The 21365-nt window shown below is 53.7% G+C and overlaps 2 protein-coding genes across 2 annotated transcripts; one reads left to right on the top strand and one right to left on the bottom strand.

Annotated features, from left to right (window-relative positions):
- The first annotated feature begins 6918 nt into the window (after positions 1 to 6918).
- RASD1 (ras related dexamethasone induced 1) lies at positions 6919 to 8856 on the top strand. The gene is made up of 2 exons (XM_053957692.1): positions 6919 to 7303; positions 7522 to 8856. The coding sequence occupies exons 1-2, from the start codon at positions 7018 to 7020 to the stop codon at positions 8070 to 8072; spliced, it is 837 nt and encodes a 278-aa protein (XP_053813667.1). The 5' UTR covers positions 6919 to 7017; the 3' UTR covers positions 8073 to 8856.
- A 1368-nt stretch (positions 8857 to 10224) lies between these two features.
- MED9 (mediator complex subunit 9) lies at positions 10225 to 15350 on the bottom strand. The gene is made up of 2 exons (XM_053957931.1): positions 14350 to 15350; positions 10225 to 11025 (listed from the first exon to the last, which is right to left on the bottom strand). Exons 1-2 carry the CDS (start codon positions 14484 to 14486, stop codon positions 10809 to 10811), a joined length of 354 nt encoding a protein of 117 aa, XP_053813906.1. The 5' UTR covers positions 14487 to 15350; the 3' UTR covers positions 10225 to 10808.
- Positions 15351 to 21365: the final 6015 nt, after the last annotated feature.

The following is a 21365-nucleotide window of genomic DNA, read 5'->3' as shown; positions in this document are numbered from 1 at the left end:
GAATTGCTTCACGTGATGCTGTGTGCTGACACCGCAGATAACACCTCCTTTGAAGTTTGGGATATTTCTCCAGAGCAAACACCAGGAAAGGAGAAACTAGTTAAATCTCAACTCCTACCTGGCAGGGACAGCAGGGTCACCCAGGTCATCGCTCTGTGCTGCCTCAGCTCTCCCCATCCCAGCAGACAAGCTCTGTGCCCACCCTCATGGAGGTTTTCTCTGCGGGGTTGCTTGCATGGCTCCCCCAAACACATCTCCCTTCCATGGAACTGCATGTGGCAATTCCTTGGGATGAGAGGATCATCTCTACAATAAACACCCCAGCCACAGGGATGAGGGGCCAGCTCCACAGGATGCTTCATCCAGGAACACTTCAGGAGGTGGAGGCTGCATCCTGTGGTCCTTTCCCTGATGGTGGTGACATCCAGGAGCAGGAACACATTCCCAAAGGCCCTTCTCTCCGCTGTGACCGCCTGTAACCCCCTGCCCCTGTTTGCTTTCGCCCAGGGAAGCTGCTCTGCCTTGCCCCAGGGCAGGGACGGCCATCGGCCCTTACGTGGCAAACAAACACAGAATAAACACCACACCATGGCAAACAAACAGAATAAACACGTGGCGTAATCGGGGTGGCACAAGTGGCACCGGCAGCACTGGGAATTTGCCATTCCCACCCCGCTCCCGCTTGCTGAGCCTGCACTTGGGCTGGTTGGGAAGGTGGCAGGAAATGAGGGGCTCAGGGCTCTGGTGAGGGCTCCCAAACCCATCCCAGCTTTGAGACAGAACCTTTTTTGCCAGTTGTTGGGATTTGATGTAAAAGCAAAGATGAACTTTGAGGTTTGGGGGCAGTTTGGGTGCTGCTTTATTTGAGATCCCTTAATCCAGAGAAGGTGAACAGCGGACATGACAGAACTTATATTTGTAGGGGAATAAAGCAGCCTGTTCTATCCCTGCTGTACAGGGAAAACAATCTGGACTTTAAATGCTCACAAAGCAATGGGGAGAAAGCCCTGGTGGGAAACTATTCTCATGTGGGAAACCCCCAGTGCTGGAGCCCAGACAAATTCCTAGGGCAGGATGGGGATCCCAGGGCTGAGCTGTGTGGGCTCTGCTGACAGGTCCATGCTCAGGGATCTGGGACACAGGCAGCTCCCAACTCACTGGTGTCCAGGGAAAGCTTTGAAATTTCCCCCAGTGCTGAGAGAGAAGCAGCAGCACCCCATGGCCATTGTCCCCCTGCCCCAGGCATCACCCCCGTCAGGGACAGGGTGGAGAAGACTCCATCCAAGGCAGCCCAGCCCATTTCCACCCTCACTCCGGGGGCCCTTACGCACGGAGCTCCTGCCATGAGGCAGAGGACAAGTTACCAGGCTGTTTTCTTTAATTTTCACACTCAAAAGCCGCTCCAAGACAGCCCGGTGAGCCATATCCTCCTTGGATCCTGTTTCAAAGGAAAAAAATGGCAGGAATGTGCTGCTTTTTCCATGTTGCGTTTTCTTCGGGAGGAGCTGTTTATGGAGCACAGCTCCTTTCCCAGTCAGGGGCGCAGGAGGGCTCAGAACCACCAGAGTCCTGGGAAGACGTCAGGGCCAGGCTCTGCCTGCTGGGATGGGAGCCTCGAGGGTCCTGGATTTGGCCACAGGCTCAGCCTTTGTCCAGCTCAACTCCCCAGATCCCAACCTCCAGACCCTCAGGAGCAGATGTGGGACCTGACAGGGAACAACATCTCCAGGCTCCGAGCCCTCAGCACTGCTCCTCCCTCTGCCAGCTCCTGCCTGGCACTGCCCACCCGGCTCCCTGCCTCCTCCTGGGCTTTCATTTCTGTCCTGCCAGCCCTGCCAGCCATCGCTGTTTCCATGGGAACCTTCCTGAAATCCACAGCAATGCATCCACTGGGGTCACCAAGCCTCCCTCTCCCCTGTGCCTCGCATTCCAAGCCCAGCTGGTGCCTATCTCTGCTTACAGGTGACATTTCCCTCTAATCTCAGAGAAGCTGAAGGAAACTCTGCTCCTTGGAAGGGAGCAGAAGGTGCTGGAGTTTGGGGACACATCCAGGACATGGAGACACCTTTGTTCATGCTGGCAGGTTGTTGCATGACCTGTGGGCAAGAGGATGGGATGAAAGGAGGTGGAAACTGGGAGCAGGGGATTTCCAGGGTGCTCCTGGCTCGGAGCTGTGTCATGCTGAGCACAGGGATGGTGTCTCGAGGGACCTCTTGCCACTCCTTGCCTGGATAACTCCAGGAACTGGGGATTTGAGACATCTCAGGCTTTCGGATTCTCTGTTAATCAAATCCCAAGTGCTAAAAGGAATCAAGAGACATGAAAAGTGTTGCTAAAGAAGCAGGGGGTGGGGGAAGGAAACAAATAAAGCCACCCCCCAGTCCCCAGAGAAGGAGCAGCTTCTGCATCATATCTCATCTGGGAAAAATTATATTTTGGGAATTACGTGCTTCTTCTGAAAAGCCTTAAAGAGATTTAATAAAATGAGACAAGCTAATAATATAGGGAATGAATAGCAACCCTGGATGCTGCATCTTGATTTAATCAGATGCTTCTCCTCAGGGGGACAAGCAAGAACTATAGCTAAAGCCTCCCTTCCCTACCCAGCTGCTCCCCTCTTCCTCTGGCCATTCACTGCTTCTCCCACCCCAGGGGAGCAGCCAGGGCAGGATTTGGGGTCCCACAAGTCCCTGCTGTTCACCAGCAGCTGCTGGGAAATGCACAGCCCACGCTGGTTCTTTGGGAGCGGGGTAAGGAGCTGGACACCAGCTTGCAGTACAGCCCCCAGGGAGAGGGGCCCTGTCCAAAGAACAGTCCTGGGGGAGAAAAGCAGGAATTAGGGAGCCAGGAGAGCTGGGCTTGGTTCCATGTGCGTGGTTGCTCCAGAGCCTGGGAATGCTTTGTGCTGCTGCAGTGGGGATGAGCCCTTGGTGGGATGTGGAGCATCTGATAAAGAGCTCATGTGGGATGTGCCCCTCTCCGTGGCTGGGACAGCTGCAGGGTCTGCACGTGCCAGGTGGGAAGGACACAAATGGCTCTTCCAGCCCTGTTTCACCGCTCAGACCCGCAGGACCCGGCCGTGAACCGAGGCCAGCCCGGCCCCGGGGGAATGATCCTTCCCAGCTCCGCAGCACACTCAGAAACCAAACTCATGTTCTGATGTAATTGTCCTTTTCCGAGTATCCCCCCCTCGCCCGTCCCTGTGCTGGGCACCTCGGTGCCGCTCCTGCTTCCTGGAACATTTTGCTTCCTACATTTCTGCCGTGGTGCTGTGCTGTGAGCTCTGTTTTGCTGCTGCACAGTTCGTCCAAGCCAGGCCCTGGGGAGCCGTGTGTTCTGTCGCCGGGATGTTTGTGTGACTTTCGTGGAATTTCCTTTCCTCAGCCACTTGCTCACGGACACAGGCTGGGTTTTGCTGGTTGGCAGGTGGCTGGTAAACCGAGGAGGGTGAAAACAGGGAGGGAAACAGCAAGAAAACAAGGACTGATCTGTGCTGAAGGTGATTGCATTAAAGGTGTCGCTGGGGTTCGTGCAGAACATCCTGCCTGTGGCTCTGGCTGTGCTGAGCAGCCGCATGAAAGTGATTCTATCCTCCAAAACCAGGCAAGGAGCAAAACATCCCACAAATAGCAGGGACAAACTCTGGCAGCCGTGGGGGAAATGCCCTTTTACCTGCCTCTGCTTAAGCCTTGGGCTATTTGCAGTCAGGTCAGAAATAGGTGGTGATTTGTGAAAGAGTCATAACTGTGGGAAGGCTTTGCCTTGCAGTGAGGTGGATCCTTTATCATCAATCACTGGCAGCGGCTCCCAGCAAATGGGCTTTGCTCCTGCAGGAGATGAGTTTCTAGATGAGCCTGGGAGAACTCAGCTAATGCTGTGTAATGCTCCCTGCTCAGGCTCTGCGTGACTCCATGAGGAGCTGGGCTCTGGGATGGCACAGGCAGTGCCCACGAACTGTTCTCTGGGAGCTCCCACCACCAGCAGCTCTCCACCCACCCCAGGTCCCTGACATCCTGTCCTTGCTGTCAGCGGGTCCCTGCCTCTGGTCCCACTCCACCAAGCCCACAGCATCCCAGCGCACATCTATCTCCTGGCATGCTCTGCCCAAAGAGCTGTTTAGAAGGAGCAAATGGATTTTTTTCCTGTCAGCCAGGAGCAGGTTTCAAGCAGGCTATTTTTACCTGTTCCTGACTCTATTAATAGTTGTACGGCCAGCAATAAATGCTGATCGAGATATTCGATTTGTCTGTCCTCCAGAGGTTGCCACTTCCTATTCCCCCTGTTGTTTCCCATCAACCGCTTCAATTAAATGATCTTTTTGTTATTTGGGGTGATACATTTGGGCTTTGTGTTCGGCTATTAAACTTCTTTGCTGTCTCACACACAGATTAATAAACACAGGAAACTGTCCCACTTTCTCTCCTCCAAGCGTCCTTGTGCCTCCGGGCAGGATGTTTCCCTGCGGGCAGGGACGGTGTTGTTTGAGTTGCTGCTCCCTTCCAGACAGCCACAGACAGCCACAATCCCTCTGTAAGCCTTCCAAGGGTGTTTAAATTAATATCCGAGGGTGACACCACGCTCAGGGGAGATGAGAAGCTCAGCACCATCCATTTCCCAAGTGGTGCTGATGAAAGGCACCACTCTGCCAGTGTGTGTGTTCTGGCTGTCCCTGAGGTCCCTCTCTGTGTTACAGGTGAGGCTTCTGCTGCTCTGAACTTTACTGAAGCATCACCTTTTGCTATTTTTTTTTTTTTTTTTGTAAGTGGGGTTTTTAATATATTTTTTTTAATTATTATTTTATTTTTATCATAGAACAGGCTGGGTTGGAAGGGACCTTAAAGCTCATCTTGTAGCACCCCCTGCCATGGGCAGGGACACCTTCTCCTAAACCAGATTGCTCCAAATGCTGTCCTACCTGGCCTTGGACGCTTCCAGTGATGGGTGCAGCCACTCTGGGCAACCTATTCCAGTGTCTCACCACCCTCAGAGGGAAGAATTTCTTCCCAATATCCCATCTAAATCTGCTGTCTGTTAACGTGAAGCCATTCCCCCTTGTCCTGTCCCTCCATCCCGTGTCCAAAGTCCCTCTCCATCTCTCTTGGAGCACCATTAGTCACTGGAAGGGGCTCTGAGGTCTCTCTGGAGCTTTCCATTCCCCGGGGTCATCATTCCCAATTCTCCCAGTATGGCACTGCTCCCATTCCCATTCCCATTTCCGTTCCCATTCCTGTTCCCATTCCTATTCTCATTCCCATTCCCGCTCCCGTTCCCATTCCCATTCCCATTCCCATTCCCATTCCCGTTCCCATTCCCATTCCCATTCCCATTCCCACTCCCGTTCCCATTCCCATTCCCATTCCCATCCCCATTCCCATCCCCATTCCCGTTCCCATTCCCGTTCCCATTCCCGCTCCCGTTCCCATTCCCATTCCCATCCCCATCCCCATTCCCGTTCCCATTCCCACTCCCGTTCCCATTCCCATTCCCATTCCCATTCCCATTCCCATTCCCATTCCCATTCCCATCCCCATTCCCGTTCCCATTCCCGCTCCCGTTCCCATTCCCACTCCCGTTCCCATTCCCATTCCCATTCCCATTCCCATTCCCATCCCCATTCCCGTTCTCATTCCCATTCCCGTTCCCATTCCCGCTCCCGTTCCCGCTCCCGTTCCCATTCCCGTTCCCATTCCCGCTCCCGTTCCCATTCCCGTTCCCATTCCCGTTCCCCTTCCCGGCCCTGCACGCGCTGCCGCCGGCCGGACTCTCGCCTGTCCCCTAGCGGGGAGAATTGGCGGTGCAGCGGCCCCGCTCGGCGCCCGGCACCGGCACCGGCACCGGGATCGGGATCGGGATCGGGATCGGGATCGGGATCGGGATCGGGATCGGGATCGGGATCGGGATCGGGGTCGGGATCGGGGTCGGGGTCGGGGTCAAGGGAAGCCGCCGTCCTAAGAGCCTCTGTGAAGGTGTCACCGCGCCATCCCCAGCCTGCGCTGCAGCCCTCGGTGGGACCGAGACTTCTCTCGGCTCCCGGCCCCGCGCACCGGAGCTCGCACCGAAAGGGGTCTTTTCTCCTGTCTTTCGGGCATTTGCACCGGGAAAGTGTAAAACGGGGCAAAACCACGGCAGGGAGTGGTGTGGGACCCTCTGAACCCCCCGCCCCCCGTTCCTGCAGCTCGGGGTCACCCCATTCCCCGAGCCCCCGGAGCCCCGAACCGGCTGCGGGGCACCGGGAGTCTCTACCGGGCTGAGAACGGGACGGGTACAAAGCACCGGGACCCCGTGCGGGGATGCAAAGAGATCTGTTAGCAAACGGCACTGTGAAAGGGACCGGGAGTGCGAGCGCGAGTTCGAAGCACCAGAGTTCCAATCGGGCTGCGAACGGCACCGGACTGTAAATCTGGTGATTGCTCCGGGAGCGCAAACCGGGATGGGAACGGGACCTGTCTGTGCACCCCCGGGAGTGCAAACCGGGATGGGAACGGGACCTGTCTGTGCACCCCCGGGAGTGCAAACCGGGATGGGAACGGGACCTGTCTGTGCACCCGCGGGAGTGCGAACCGGGATGGGAACGGGACCTGTCTGTGCACCCGCGGGAGTGCGAACCGGGATGGGAACGGGACCGCGCTGCGCAGCAGCGGGAGCGCGAACGGGGCTGCGAACGGGACAGAGCTGCCAAGCACCCGGAGCCCCAACCGGGCTGTGAACGGGACCAGGCAACCGAGCCCCAGGAGTGCGAACGGGGCTGCGGACGGGAGCGGTGCGCGCAGCCCGGAGCCCGGCGGGGGGCGCGGGCCGGGCCGGGCGCGGAGCCGGGCGCTGACTCAGCCGCCGCCGCCCCGGGCCGTGACGCGCCGAGGGGCGGTCGCTGCCGGCTCCATATAATGCGGCGGCCGCCGTGCAGAGCTCACACCGACCCTTCCTGAGAGGGAAGAGGGGCTGAGCAGCCGGGCAGGCAGCGCCTTCCTCCTTCTCCTCGTCTCCTTCTCGGCGCAAGCTGCACTTTTGCCGGCGTCAATGAAACTGGCAGCGATGATCAAGAAGATGTGTCCCAGCGAGGCCGAGCTGAGCATCCCCGCCAAGAACTGCTACCGCATGGTCATCCTGGGCTCCTCCAAGGTGGGCAAGACGGCCATCGTCTCGCGCTTCCTCACCGGCCGCTTCGAGGAGCAATACACGCCCACCATCGAGGACTTCCACCGCAAGTTCTACAGCATCCGTGGTGAGGTGTACCAGCTCGACATCCTGGACACGTCGGGCAACCACCCCTTCCCAGCCATGCGCCGCCTCTCCATCCTCACAGGTACTTGTCAGGAGGTCCCTCTGCCAGATTCTTGCTCAGTTTGGGGATGTTTTTGCAGTCCTGGGAGGAGGGAGGTACGATTTTGTGTGCTCAAGTGGTTGGGCAGCTCTTCTTGGTGCTGCCTGGTCCTTCTTTCTCCAAGCCTGTATTTGGCTTAGGAGTGGGTCTCTCTGTGTCCCCATCCCTGCAACCGTCTCACGTTCCCTCTTTGTCCCCAGGAGATGTGTTCATCCTCGTGTTCAGCCTGGACAACCGAGACTCCTTTGAGGAGGTGCAGCGCCTGAAGCAGCAAATCCTGGAGACCAAGTCGTGCCTGAAGAACAAAACCAAGGAGAACATCGAGGTGCCCCTGGTCATCTGCGGCAACAAGGGCGACCGGGACTTTTACCGGGAGGTGCAGCCCCGGGAGATCGAGCAGCTGGTGGGAGGGGACCCCAAAAAATGTGCCTACTTCGAGATCTCAGCCAAGAGGAACAGCAGCCTGGACCAGATGTTCCAGGCACTCTTCGCCATGGCCAAGCTGCCCAGCGAGATGAGCCCCGACCTGCACCGCAAGGTCTCGGTCCAGTACTGCGACATCCTGCACAAGAAGGCTCTGAAAGGCAAAAAGCTGCTGAAGGAGGGGGGCCGGGGCGGCACGGAGGAGGCGTACGGCATCGTGGCCCCCTTCGCCCGGCGGCCCAGCGTGCACAGCGACCTCATGTACATCCGGGAGAAAGCCATCGGCGGCGGGCACGGCAAGGAGAAGGATCGCTGCGTGATCAGCTAGGAGCCCCCGCTCGCCACGGGAAAGAAGGAAGGAAGGAAAGAAGGAAAGGAGGGGGGAAAGATGCTCGTTTCCGAATTGACTTTGGGCAGGTGCCCACCCGGGCAGAGAGGGCGTCGCCTCTCCCCCAGCCTCCCTCCTCCCGCTTTCATCATGTCCCTCCCTGGGGGTGCATTTTGGGAGCGAGGGATGCGAAGGGGGAGGCTTTGGAGGGCAGGAGGGGATGTTACTGGGAACAGCCTCCTCCTCTGGGCAAAGAGACTGGGAAAGGGTGAGCTGCTGGGCAGCCAGGTGGGAGGATGAGTGTGGAGGGAACAGACCTTGGTGTTTCTTTCCCTCCCAAACCACCCAGCCTCAAGCACTGCTTTCAGGAGGGAGAGCAGGGGCCTGGCCAGCACCTGCCTGGGGCTTTGGGGTTGGTTCTTGATTTTTTTTTTTTTTTCCAACTTGAGAAGCTGTGCACGGACTCTGGCTCTGTGTTGTGTGTTCATCTGTGTCTGCAAAACACATGCAGAAGACACTCCTAAGCTGTTGCAAATACATTGCAGAGTTACAGCCCCGATGGACCAAAAAACTGACTCTTGTTTACATTTGTCTTGTTTAATTTGCAAGATTTGGGGAGGGTGGGGGGAGCGGGAAGGGTTTTACAAAAAAAATAATAGGCACTTTATGTAGGTATTGTTTGTCATTGACATGAACAAAAAAAAAAATCTTCAAGTGTTTCTACCGTGGGTGAAACTTGATGTTTTATTTTTTCTACAAATCAATAAAATCTTTTTAAAAATTACGCCTGTTTGTTTGCCTTTGCTTCCTTGCCCTATCCCATAGCCAAGCCTGCTCAACAAAAGGCCTGAGCTCCGAGGTGGCAAAACCAGCCTCTCACTCCAGCCCTGTATTGCTCCATTTTCTCTGACTCCCAGTGCAAAGGTTCCCGCCTCTGCAAGCCGCCGGGGTTTTGCCACACAGGGTAACGAGGGGCCAGGCAGGGAGTTGCTCACTCCAAGGGGTCACTGAGCCAGCTCTCTTTCCTCACTCCACTACGCCGAGTGACGGTGCTGCCAGCCCCATGACACGCCGGGCATGGCATGTCACTGCCTGCAGTCACCCAGCAAACTGACATCACTTCGTTATAAAGAGCTGATTGTGTTTCATGCTCTTTGATGATTAACTAAGCACACTTTAATGATGTCAACACAGACTGATTCATTGGCACCCCAGCTGGGATATTGTTTTTACTCTGCAATATGAGTAAAGGAAGTACTGTGCTTGAAAGGTCACCTTTACATCTGATGGTTTTTAATCTCTTCCCAATAACAAGTTGCAGTAATCATTGCTAGAAGTGAAAGGGAAAGAGGATCACCCTTCAAAGAAAGCTCGTTTTCAACCTCCGCTTTCCCCTCATGCAGCAGCACAAATCTGTGTTTAGTACATATTAATGGTAAAAAAAAAATATCATATTGAAGCCACAAAACAACGGTGGGGGAATGAGGCTGCAAAGAAAACCATCTCTAAGCAAACCCTCTCAGTTTCACTTGAAACTTGGATTCAAGTTGACAGAGTTAACTTGTTCCTCAACTAAATGCCAGACATTTCTTTGGCAACAAGTTGCTTCTTCCAGCTCTGCCTATGCCTGATTTCACAGGAACAGCAACTGGCAAAAGAATGGAAAACATCGTCCAGGCATGAGACACAGGAATTTATTGAGCTGGGACAGGCAATGGCTGATGGAAAGGCAATTTCAGTAATAAAAAATGTGTACATTGTGCTTTGTTTATCTCGGTGTTCTGCTTTACTCAGAGTTTACACACTGGCACCTTCCCAAAGAAAGTACTAGTAGAGTATCTCAGTGGGGACAGAGTAAATCTCTGAGCTACAGGTGAATTGCAACCATCCCACTGGGCAGAATTACCTGTTCCAGCTGCTCAAATGTTTGTGGTTGTGGGAAGCCCCTGAATGTGGAACTTACCTGTCCTGTTGAGCCTGACTTTAGTATGGAATAACTGAAAGCTTTTATCATTTATGCCCTTTGTTTTGATTCTTGCCCTTCCTCTGTTTTAGCAGGGAAAGACATTGGAGCTGGGCCCAGAATCCCATATGCTGCCAACATCCTGCCCCTGCCCTGCCCACATCCACTCAGTGAACACAAGAGGGGCAATTTGGAATTTATAAATCTTTATTTGACTCATCTCAGACACAACCACCAATTGTTTAAAAAGAGAAATACAGAAGTAACTGAAAGCAATCATTCCGATTCCAACACACAGGGAATGGAAAGTGTACCAGAGACTCTTTCCAGGAGCAGGGCCAAACAGTTCATGCTTCCCTCTTACGTTCCCTTTTGATGTTTGGCCATTTTTAAGTAAAAAAAAAAATTGCAGAAATGCCCCCTTTTTCACCAGCAGGTACTTTGACCCCTAGTGAGGAGAAAGCAAAATGTCTCCTGCTTGTTTGAAAGTAAAAAAGAATGAACCCCACCCCGAGAGAAAAGAGGAGATGGGATATGTAAGTGCACAGTCCTGCAGCTGATCAAGGGAACGTGCTGCTGCCATCGTCCCAGGAGAGCGCACGGTGTCCTGGCCCAGTGTCACACACCCATGGTCCACACAGGCACAGCGCCGCAGCTCTGTAACCACAAAACCTAAAGAAAGAAATGTCAGCTTCTGCCACCCTGTTCAGCCTGGACAGGAGGTATCTCAGATCCAGAGAGTGGAGCTCTCCTACTCCACTCCAGTGTCTTTCCTACTCCTTGGGGATTTCAAACATGCAGAGGCTCTTGTATTTCTGTAGCAGCTCGTTTTTGGTCCGGACCTGCTCCCGCAGGTTCTGCAGCTGCTGCTGCTGCTGCTCTGGGCTCACCCCAATGCCAGGCATGGTGCTGATCAGCTTCCTCATCTCCTGGAACTTGTTCTTGAGCTCATTCAGTACTTGGTGAACATCCTGGCTGTCCTTGTCCATGCTGCAGAGGAGAGAAAATCGAGACACTGTGAATTCTCCTACTGAAAATGTTGTCATTTCCAATGCAACCAGGGTTTAAACTGGAATTCCCTGGGAAAATTGCTCTTGGTACCTAGCTACACACACCTGATTCACCTACCCCAGTAAAATGACACAGATGGATATAGACTGGGTAGCTATGGGGCAACCTGGCTTCCTGCAAATTTCCAGCACACAATCCAGTCACCTCAGGATGCATCAATCAGGTTAGGAGCTGCTCTGCAGCTTTCAAACATCACCCTGGAGCAGGCTAAATTCTCCCTCTGAACTCCTGTATCTCTCTTTGGGGAAGGTAAGATTGCATATGTGTTGTTGTGTAGTCACCTGGAAAAAACGATCTCAGTCTCACCCGTGACCTGTTGCTGCTGTAATACAAAAAAAATCAATGTAGCCAAAGAGCTTGACAGCAGAAAACAGAAACTGTTCCCCAAAGTGTCAGAGAGTATCCAAAGGCAGAGAAATTGGTACTTGGGAGCTTTCAAATGAGTCTCTGGGGATTTATACTTAATAAAAGAGAAGCAGTGGGGGTTTTTGGGTTGGTTTGTGGTGGTTTGTTTAAGAGCATCAGAATTGGCTCTGCAGCCAGCTCTGTGCTTTTCAAGGCTCAGTGTTGTCTGAGGCAGCGTCTGCCCTTGAACCCTCATTAGTATCTGACTCAGCTTTGTTAGCACCAGCAAGAAGTTTTACTGATTCCAGGCAAAAGCAAGTCCCTGCTTCCAGACTGCCTGTTAATAGGGAGAGCAGGATTCTAATGGTTTTTGAAAAACTGGGAGCCTGTTCAATAGCCAGACCTAAAAATAAATCTGCTTGGCATGACCAGGGCAGAGAGGTGCTCGATTATAACTTTGGGGAATCGTGACATGGCTGAGAGCAAAACTTTTAAGCAGATGGCTGCCGCTTGTTTCAAAAGCCTGTTGGAACAAAATATTCATTATTCCTTTCTAAATAAAACTGCAGCTGGTACTATAATGTCTCCCCATTATGCAGGCACTCAGGGCCAGGTCGGCAGTGGAAAAATACAGAAGCACACACACAACCAACCCCATGGCACATCTGGGGAAGGATGGGGTGACACTGCCTTTCATCCACCACAGCTGCAGGCTGGCTTTGACAGGGGTGTCCTTCCCACATCCCATCCCCTTCCCCACTCAAAGAGAACTGAGGCCTGTTGCCTGGTTGATCCAAAGGGATAAATATTTCAGGGTTGGTGGTTTTTTTTTTTTCTCCTGATGGGTAGTTTTCCTGCTGCATGAAGTGATTCCCTGTTTGGGGGCATGGAGATGTGGGAGTGGGAAGGTGTGGGAAGAGCCTGCAGCTGCCTGCACCAACACAGGATTCAACACAGCATCCAACCACAGCCTGTGCTGATACACTGGGCACAAAACCTGCCTTAAGGCACAGTGCCCTTCACCACACCAGGTACTGTGTGTGGTGAAGAGCACCACACTGTTGGTAGAGCCACACAGTGGGACTTCAGCAGTGATGCTGTTGACTGTACAAGGCTGAAAACATCAGCAGACTCTGTTTAGGAAAACTTTCTCCAGACCCAAACAACAGGAAACAGCACCCATCCTTGAATGTCAGCAAATTTACGCGATACATCCTCGCTCCGGAGCACAGAGTCACCTTGGAGATGTGTCCTCACAGCTGAGTCAGTGTCAGAACAGCAGGGGTGGGCTCTGCAACTCGAGGCAGTGCTAGAGGACAGCCCGTTTGCCATCTGTCAGGGACAGGAGGCACAAGATCCCACTGCTGGCCACGGTGGTGCCACCTTTCTGCCACACTGTTCAGCCCCTACGTCGGCTCAAGCTGCCCAGGAAACGCCAAACACAAAGCCAAGGGAGGTAGCTGGGCAGCAGGAGTGGGTGGCTCAGTGGGACAGGGCACAAGATATCCCTGGGACTGTCATCTGTGAGTCACTACAACCTGATCAGTGACACATCACAGTCTGGGAGGTGTCAGCCCGTGGCTACTGCCCACTTTGGTGATGTACACGCACACACCTGGCAGGGGATTTAGCCTCACTCTGTGGTCTGCATGGAGCAGAGAGAATCAAGGTCAGGGGGCAGCTTGATGGCCTACACCTAGCACAGTGGGGAAATTTAGTGAAATTACAGTGTTTGTGTTTTCATGCCCATTCTGGACTGCTGTGTCAAAGGTATTAATTCCCATGGATTGGGCTGCAGAGCCATTCAGGATGAACCTCCCTCACCTTTCAGACATGTTTGCTCCAAGTGAAACATCAGCAGGACACAAATCAGCTCCTCAATGAGTGCACAGGGAGAGGGCAGGAAGAAAGCAATTCATGCATCCCATGCCCACTGCCTCACCCTGCCCAGGTGAGAGCACAGAGCCTGCCTGGATGGATTTCCATGGCAGAGACATCCCCTTTCCAGGAATTCAGATGAGCACCTCTGAAGGGGTTATCCAGGCCCAGAAACACGTCAGTTCTCAGGACTCCTGTACCAGCAACTTTCACCTGTACAGTGCTTATCTTGAGCTGGGAAGAGAACAGTGTATGTCCCACTGAGGAAGCCATCCCCCTTTTTACATCTTCCCAGAAATGGGCTGCATTCCTGACGCACTGCCTGTACTTCCTGAGCTGTTATCAGCCAAAGAGTACAGTTCTCTGGAGCAATAACCCAGTGGACACACAGTGCTCCTGCTCTGGGGTTAGTGGTGGGGCACTGTACCTGAGCCATGGGAGCACTTGCACTGCTCAGGTGACCCTGACACCACCCAGGCACTGGCACGACTCAGAGTGGAGATGCACTTGGGACTGCGCCAGCTCCCTCCAATACTCTTCCCAGGAACTCCAGCTGAGAGAAAAAAAGGGCAAAGGAGATGCTGGGAGGATGGAGAGCATCACTACAAGAGGGACCCCATTGCCCTGCTACCTCTTCAGGGCATCCTGGGGAAGTGAGGGCTGGGAGAGCATCACTTGAGGGAGGATCCAATAGCTCAGCTCACTGTTCAAGGCATTATGAGGATGCTAAGGATGAAAAAACAACTTAGAGGGCCCTGCTCCACATCCAGAGCATCCTGTGGATGCCGGGAGCCGGGTGAGCATCACTAAAGGGGGCATCCCATTGCCTCACTCCCTATCCATGGCATCCCCGAGGATGCTGTGACTGGGAGAACATCACCGGCGAGGGCACCCCTTAGCCCTGCTGCTCACGCAGGCCCGCCCGAGAGCTCTGGTGTGAGGCAGCACCGTCCGAGCGGGGCGGCTGCGGCAGGGCCGCGGCTCCCGGCGGGGCGGGGGGGTGGCCGTGCCCGCCGTTACCATTTGATGATGTCGTGGACGAGCGGCAGGAAGGAGAACTCCTCCTGCGCGGGCGGCAGCGGCGGCGGCTTCTGCTCGGCGGGCGGCTCCGGCGGCGGCGGCTCCTCAGCGGCGCGGCCCGCGGGCCCGGACGCCATGGCGGGCCCGGCAGTGACGGAGCGGGGCGGGCCCGGCCTGGCTCCGCCTCACGGCCGCCAGAGCCCGCCGCCACGGCCCTCACGGAGCCTGGAGCCCGGCCGGGCGGCCGTGAGGGACGGGGAGAGGCGCCCCGCACTGTGATCCCGCTGAGCCCGCAGAGATCCCCTTGAAACTTCCAGTGATCCCCGCCGAAACTCCCGGCGATCCCCCCTAAACGCCTCCACAGTGATCCCGCCTGTGCACCAGTGATCCCCCTGCACCCCGCCAATGATCCCTCCTGAAGCCTCCAGTGATGCCCCTGAGACCCTCAGTGATCCCCCTAAAACCTCCAGTGATCTCCCTGAGACCCTCAGTGATCCCCCGAAACCTCCAGTGATCCCTCTGAGACCCTCAGTGATCCTCCAAAACCTCCAGTGATCCCCCTGAGACCCTCAGTGAAACCCCGAAACCTCCAGTGATCCCTCTGAGACCCTCAGTGATCCTCCAAAACCTCCAGTGATCCCCCTGAGACCCTCAGTGATCCCCCGAAACCTCCAGTGATCCCTCTGAGACCCTCAGTGATCCTCCAAAACCTCCAGTGATCCCCCTGAGACCCTCAGTGAAACCCCGAAACCTCCAGTGATCCCCCTGAGACCCTCAGTGAAACCCCGAAACCTCCAGTGATCCCTCTGAGACTCTCAGTGATCCTTCCTGAAACCTCTGGTGATCCCCCTGAGACCCTCAGTGACCCCCCTGAAACTTCCAGCGATCCCTCCCAAAACCCCCAGTGATCCCCTCTACATGCCTCCACAGTGATCCCACCTATACCCCAGTGATCCTCCTGAGAACCTTCAGTGATCCCCCCGATACCTCCAGTGATCACCCTGAGCCCCCCTCAGTGATCGTCCCTGTGCCCCCCTATTGCTTCTCCCCACACCCCCCAGAGATCCCCCTGCACCCCTCAGTGATCCCCCTGCGATCCCCAGGGATCCTCCCCTGACACCCCCACAATGATCCCCCCTCCCACCCGAGCCCCACACAGGAGGTGGGGGGTTGGAGGAAGCAGAGATTGTGGAATCCCGCACCCCAAGGGCAGGGTGAGGAGAAGGGGTGCCTGGAACCATCCAGATATCCCAGGAGCCATTCAGGGACCACATGAACCACCCAGAGGTCCCAGAAAACATCCGTGTGTCCCAGTAACCATCCAGGGATCCCAGGAACCACCCAGCGGTCCCAGGAGCTTTCCGTGGACTGGTCATGGCTCCCAGCCCCTCAGCGCACTTGGATTGGTGTCCCAAGTCTCTATACATCCCTCTCTTGCAAGCCAAATCTGAGGGGGAAATTGCATTATTCTGTGTAAATAACCACAGCGGGGTTTCGCTGTCTCTTATACCCCAGCTTTCCAACATATTTTTTTTTTATTTGGAGTCCTCAGTTTGACTTTAATGCAAATGGGGGTTGGATGGGTTGGATGATGGGGATGTGATCCTTGAAATGCCTTAAGGACAGATGTTTACATGGGACCAGACTTTCTGCTCAAGGGAGGAAGCATGGCCAGCATCAGTTGCAGGGAAAGCAAGCTGGAGTGTTGGATGAGAGCCTGGGCTGGAGACTGGGGGAATCTGGAGGAAGAACAGAAGTGTGATGTCAGGGCTGGGACTGCTATGAAGCTGGAAGAGGGAGAACAAGAGAAGAAGGCTGAGAGAGCTGGGGGTGCTCAGCCTGGAGAAGAGAGGACTCTGGGGAGACCTCAGAGCCCCTTCCACTGCCTGAAGGGGATCCAAGAGAGCTGGAGAGGGACTTTGGACAGGGGCTGGAGTGACAGGACAAGGGGGAATGGCTTTCCACTGCCAGAGGGCAGGGTTACCTGGGATATTGGGAAAGAATTCTTCCCTCTGAGAGTAAGGCCCTGGCACAGGTTGTCCAGAGAAGCTGCCCCATCCCTGGAACTGTCCAAAGCTATGCTGGACAAAGTTTGAAGCAACCTGGTCTAGCAGAAGGTGTCCCACGGCAGGGGATTGAAAGCAGGTGATTTTTAAAGTCCTTTCCAACCCAAACCATTCTGGGATTCTGTGAAGAAATGGAACTCTGGTGTGACTGACCTGCAGGGGGAAGAGGTGGCTCGGGATGGTGAGTGGTCAAGGCTGGGAGAGGGAGGGTGATGCCCCTCTGCACCAAGCAGCCTCAGTTTGCTTCAGTGAAGTGCTGCCCTTGTGTTCAAACCCCTGTAACCACACAAAGCACCACAGCATGGATAATACCAGCCACAGTTGAGAGCTTTTTTCCTGGTTTGGCTTAGACAAAATGCATTATTTAATTTTTCATATGAAATAGGCCTCCCTGCTCAATGGTTACAGGCTGAGGAGGACTAGGAAGGCAGTTTTCTTTTTTAAACCAATTTCTTTCTGAAAACAAACAGAGGCTATTTATACATCTAATGAGAATGCTGGCAACCATTTAAATTCGGGGGTATTGGCTGTTTGCTCTAAATATAGCAGATGCAATCGCTCACTTTGTTCCTACCGTCAGGAATAGATCCTGGTTCAGTAACTGATGCTGGAATGTGCAAAGGAGCCTGGGGGAGCCCAGGTTCCGCTGAGCAGATCCCTGTGGGAAGGCTGGTGGTATTTATGGCCCTTGACTGAGCCAAGCAGGAGGCACAGGATGCTGTGTCCTTCAGATGGGGCTGAATGGTTCATTTCTGCCTCTTTTTAAGGGCTGTTTCTAAAGCAGGAGTTGATTCAGGCTCTGTGGGGGACAGTTCCCTCAGTACTGTGCTGGTTTTAATTCTCCCCTTGGCTTTCTGGAGGAGGGCAGCAATAATTGCTGGGTTGCTGGATGCCTGCCTCTGATGTTTGAGTCAGGCAGTTGTTCCAGCAGGTGACAACATGCAGATACCATTCAGTACCTAAAGTGCTGTCAATCAGCATTTCTTTTTGCCTTTCCATTTCTGTTTGGAGTCTCGTGTTCCCAAAGAGCTGGAACACAGCTTGGTCTAGGTGGTGTGTCCCCGCCTCTTGCCTTCTCTTCCTTGTGGAAACAGCTCCTCCAGCTCCCCCAGGTGACCCACCTCAGTCCTTTGGGGCTTTTCATGTCTTGTGACAAGTCCAGGGGACAGCAAAGGTATTTCACAGTCTGGTTAGAGTTTGAAAGTCTCCTCCACCACTGGAGATGCTGGTGAATTGGTCAGATGAGACTGTGTGGTCTCATCTGACCTCGTGTCAGCCTGCACGAGGGCACAGTGGACCTGTGGTCTGTAGCATGACAGTGTGTTCATATCCCTAATGAGGGCTGCAGGGAGAGCTGAGAGCAGCTGACAAGCCTGGCAGGGAAGAGAAGATTTTTGATTTTCTGCATTGTGGGTGTGCACAGTGTTGACCTCAGGTGAGGAACAGTTCTGGTGTGCCCAAATCTTCACCTGTCCTTATGGAGCTCCAAGCTGTGAGACCTTTGTTCCAAAAGGGTGACTTTGGTGACCTTTGTTATGTCCTTGTAATGCAGCTCTTTCCAAATCCTTTGGCAGTTTTGTTGAGGTCTCCATCTCGGGTGCAAGGGCTGTGTCAGGAGGAGCTGGTGGTGCACTGCAGTTCTCCCTAATTTTCATTCTGGATTTTTTCACCCACTATCAGTTCCTCAGCAGAAGGGTTTGAATGAGCAACCTGTGAAAACTCCATGTGAGGCAGCTAAAGCATGAACAAAGACACTTAGTGATGAATGAAATTAATAATTTCCCCCTGGATTTGGTAATAAACCTGAAGTGCAAATGATCGACCTGTTCCTCAATTTAATTGTGGCTCTTTGTACAATTTATTTGCTGGACAGGCAGTGTCTGAAATGTGTGAATGTTTCCAAACCATCTGATTTTCTGTGTACATTCATTGCTCACCCAGACATTTCATTAACCCATTATCCTAAAACCCAGCTGATCAAATAATCCCTATCCAGCCTATCTTTTGTTATTGTCTGTTTCTTTATGATACCAATGTTATTCTTTCTTCTCCTGTTATTTCTGTACAGATTGTACCTCTCGTCCTCTTCCAAAGGGAACTTTTGAGGTATTTACCACCAGTTATTTAATTCAGCACCAGGTGACTCTGTGCCTTTCACTATTTCCTTACAATGACTTGATGTTTTTTATATTGATAGTCTGACATTTCACTGGGCTCCACTTCTTGCTGTTGGACCATCTGGAGCTTGTTGTGCTGTTGCCACCAGCTCTGTTATCGTTTTTTACTATGTGGTGATCACCAGGTTGAACTTTATCTCTTCCTCCTGCTCCTGCACTGCATCATTAGCTAGCTGAATTTTCTGTTTCAGTCTTGCTAAGCTGCCGTGGTGGGATAAGTCTGTATTGCTCAGTCGGGGAGATGTTGTCAGGGTTGTGGCCACCTGGGAGGGGGTGATAGGAATGAGAAGTTACAGCTCCAGCCCTTGGCTGTGGTCAGAGCACCTTTTTGTTAGGTCATGGCTGTGATCCCACAACTGCTCAGGTTTGTGGCTAAGATCTCCCTAATTTTGACCAGATGTGAATTCAGTCTTGGGCTCTGCCCTGTCTTGACTCCTGGGATCATTTCAGGCCCTGGTGTCTCAGTCTTCTCATGGGGCTGCTGATGGGAGAGGCAGGTCATAAGCCAAGCTTCATCCTTAGAAACCGTGTTTTACCAGAGGGATTTAGGCCCTGGACGTCTGGCTGCCCCAAACACTCAGCCCTGCACTCCCACGTGATCCCAGAGCTGCTGGTGCCCCAGGTGCCATTGAGATTTAACATCCAAACAAGCAGCACCAAAGACATCCACATCACCCTAATGCCTCCTGGAGTCACTGGCTGCTGGGGAAACTGGGCTGCCATGGGAGGTGGGCCATCATCCCATGAGATGCCACCTTGAGGAGAGCCCAGCATGCAGGACAGAGCCTGGGATAAGAGGTGGCACAGGGGGCTTGGCCAGGCTGCCTGTAGCCTGGGTGTCACTGCAGGGTATTGGCCTGGCCGTGCAGGGCAGTGCTTCAGTGCTCCAAGCCTCGGGAGGTGAGTGGGGGTGATTCAAGGCCACAGGGAGTGTCCAGTGACCTCCCCGTGTTCTCCAATGCCACCCCACTGCTGACCAAACACAGAAGCTGGCCCAGGCCACCCCAGGGGAGGCACCCTGGCCATTTCGTGGGCAGAGGGAGCATCGAGGACTTCTTGCACAAGATCAGCTACGCAGAAACATGGATCGAGGAAAACACGCAGGCAGAGCGGCCGCAGCCTGGCCCAGCTCCAGCTGCAGGTGGCTCTGGAGCTCACTGTCTCCATTGGGCAGCTCTGTGATTGTGCAGCACCCCAGAGTGCTGAGTCCTGCGAGCCACCAGTCCCTGCAGAATCATCCCACAGCCAGGTTTGAACACTCCAAACTGTTTTCCACCCAGGGCAAAGGGAAAAGAGTCACCTTTCAGGAGCAAGAGAGGAACTTGGAGTGTGAATTTGAGGTGTCCCTGAGGAAACCTATGCCTGCAGAGAGAAGTGCCCTTGTTACCACTGGGCAAAAGCAGCCCTGGATCCCAGCTGGCTCCCGCCACAGCGTGGTGAGTCAGCAACGTCCCTGCCATTATTTAGAAATAATGAGTGAGGCTCCGAACACGTGCGGCCAAAAACATGAGGCAGCAACAGTTTCACTCTCAATATGCAATCGTGGCCTTGAAGCAATGCTGCAAGAGCCTGCACTGAAGGGCAAGGCTCAGCCCAGGCAAGGCTTTCTCTCCTGAGCTCCTGGATGCATACGCAGCATGTTGGGAAGGTGTTGGCGTGGGACAGCACATATGTGTGCATCCCTGTGCACACGCATCCATGTGTGCTTGTACATTCCTAGGTGCATCCCTGGGCGCATCCTGGTGCTCTTGTGTCCCTGTGCTTGTGCATCCATGGATCCCAGGGCACCACTGCCCTGCACAAGGACACTGTGGGCGTCACAGAGGACAGATAAATTTACCTGGATGCACACAGTAGACACTCACAAACAGGGTCACATTAAGGACATTAATGAAATCCCAGCTTCCTTTCTTGGAGTCAGTCCTTATTCTCCTAAAGTGGGTCAGGCTTTGTTTGTGTTTGTCAGGGTCCCTTCAAGTGTGGCAGAAAAAGCCATTACCTGATGCTGGAGCCCTTCAAAATATCTCTCTTGGGTTGCTTAACACAGGGGGAGAGGAAAGGAGCTTTGTTCAGACTTTGTTTTGGCACCACAGAAAAAGCATCTGGTGAAGATTTTAGCCCATCCTTCACTTGAATTGCAAACAACATTTTGCTATAATTGGCCTAATTACTGAAATGAGACAAAATTTATATGGGCTTTGCAAGATCAGTCAGGTGTCCTCAAAGAATATTTTTACTCAGCAGAGCAGTGGGTTTCTGAGGCAGCACTGGCACTGTGGGAGACACATCTTGGGAAGTGGAGAAGTCTCCCTCCAGCTCCAGTGAGAAACCATTTAATCCTTCTCCTGATGGGGAGTGGTGCATCTCTGCAGGGCCATGGCAAGAGCAGTGTTTTGTTGAGCCTTTCTCCTCCTGACCCTGGGCTTTGTGAGCCCTGGGCATCCCCAGGATTCTGCCATCCCCACCTGGAGTAGCCTGTCCCCCTCCTCAGCCACACCAGCAGGTCCCACCTGGTTCTGGCACTGGCATCCATGACTGGTTTGTCATAGTCATGTGTCCCTGGCCCCAAGGATCCCTGTTTGCCAAGGGCTTAATGTTTAGCTGCTAATAAACAAGGCGTATCAGGGAGGTTTTGATGACCAGGTAGCTAAACTTTCCTGGGAAGTTTGCTTTCCTGCGAAGTTTGCTGATTCTTGTGGCACAAACAAGGCCAGGACGTGGTGACATTTGTATCTCAGCTAAAGTTTTAGAAGTTTCCCAGAGCAGGCTTCCA

This window comes from Vidua chalybeata, chromosome 16 (genome assembly GCF_026979565.1).
Source record: "Vidua chalybeata isolate OUT-0048 chromosome 16, bVidCha1 merged haplotype, whole genome shotgun sequence".
NCBI lineage: Eukaryota > Metazoa > Chordata > Aves > Passeriformes > Viduidae > Vidua > Vidua chalybeata.
This window is presented reverse-complemented; position numbering and strand designations above follow the sequence as displayed.

Coding starts and splice junctions, on each gene's coding strand:
- MED9 (XM_053957931.1), bottom strand. CDS start 14,486: ATGGCGTCCGGGCCCGCGGGCCGCGCCGCTGAGGAGCCGCCGCCGCCG. Junction 11,026..14,349: donor GTCCACGACATCATCAAATG/GTAACGGCGGGC, acceptor TCTCCTCTGCAG/CATGGACAAGGACAGCCAGG.
- RASD1 (XM_053957692.1), top strand. CDS start 7,018: ATGAAACTGGCAGCGATGATCAAGAAGATGTGTCCCAGCGAGGCCGAG. Junction 7,304..7,521: donor CCGCCTCTCCATCCTCACAG/GTACTTGTCAGG, acceptor CTTTGTCCCCAG/GAGATGTGTTCATCCTCGTG.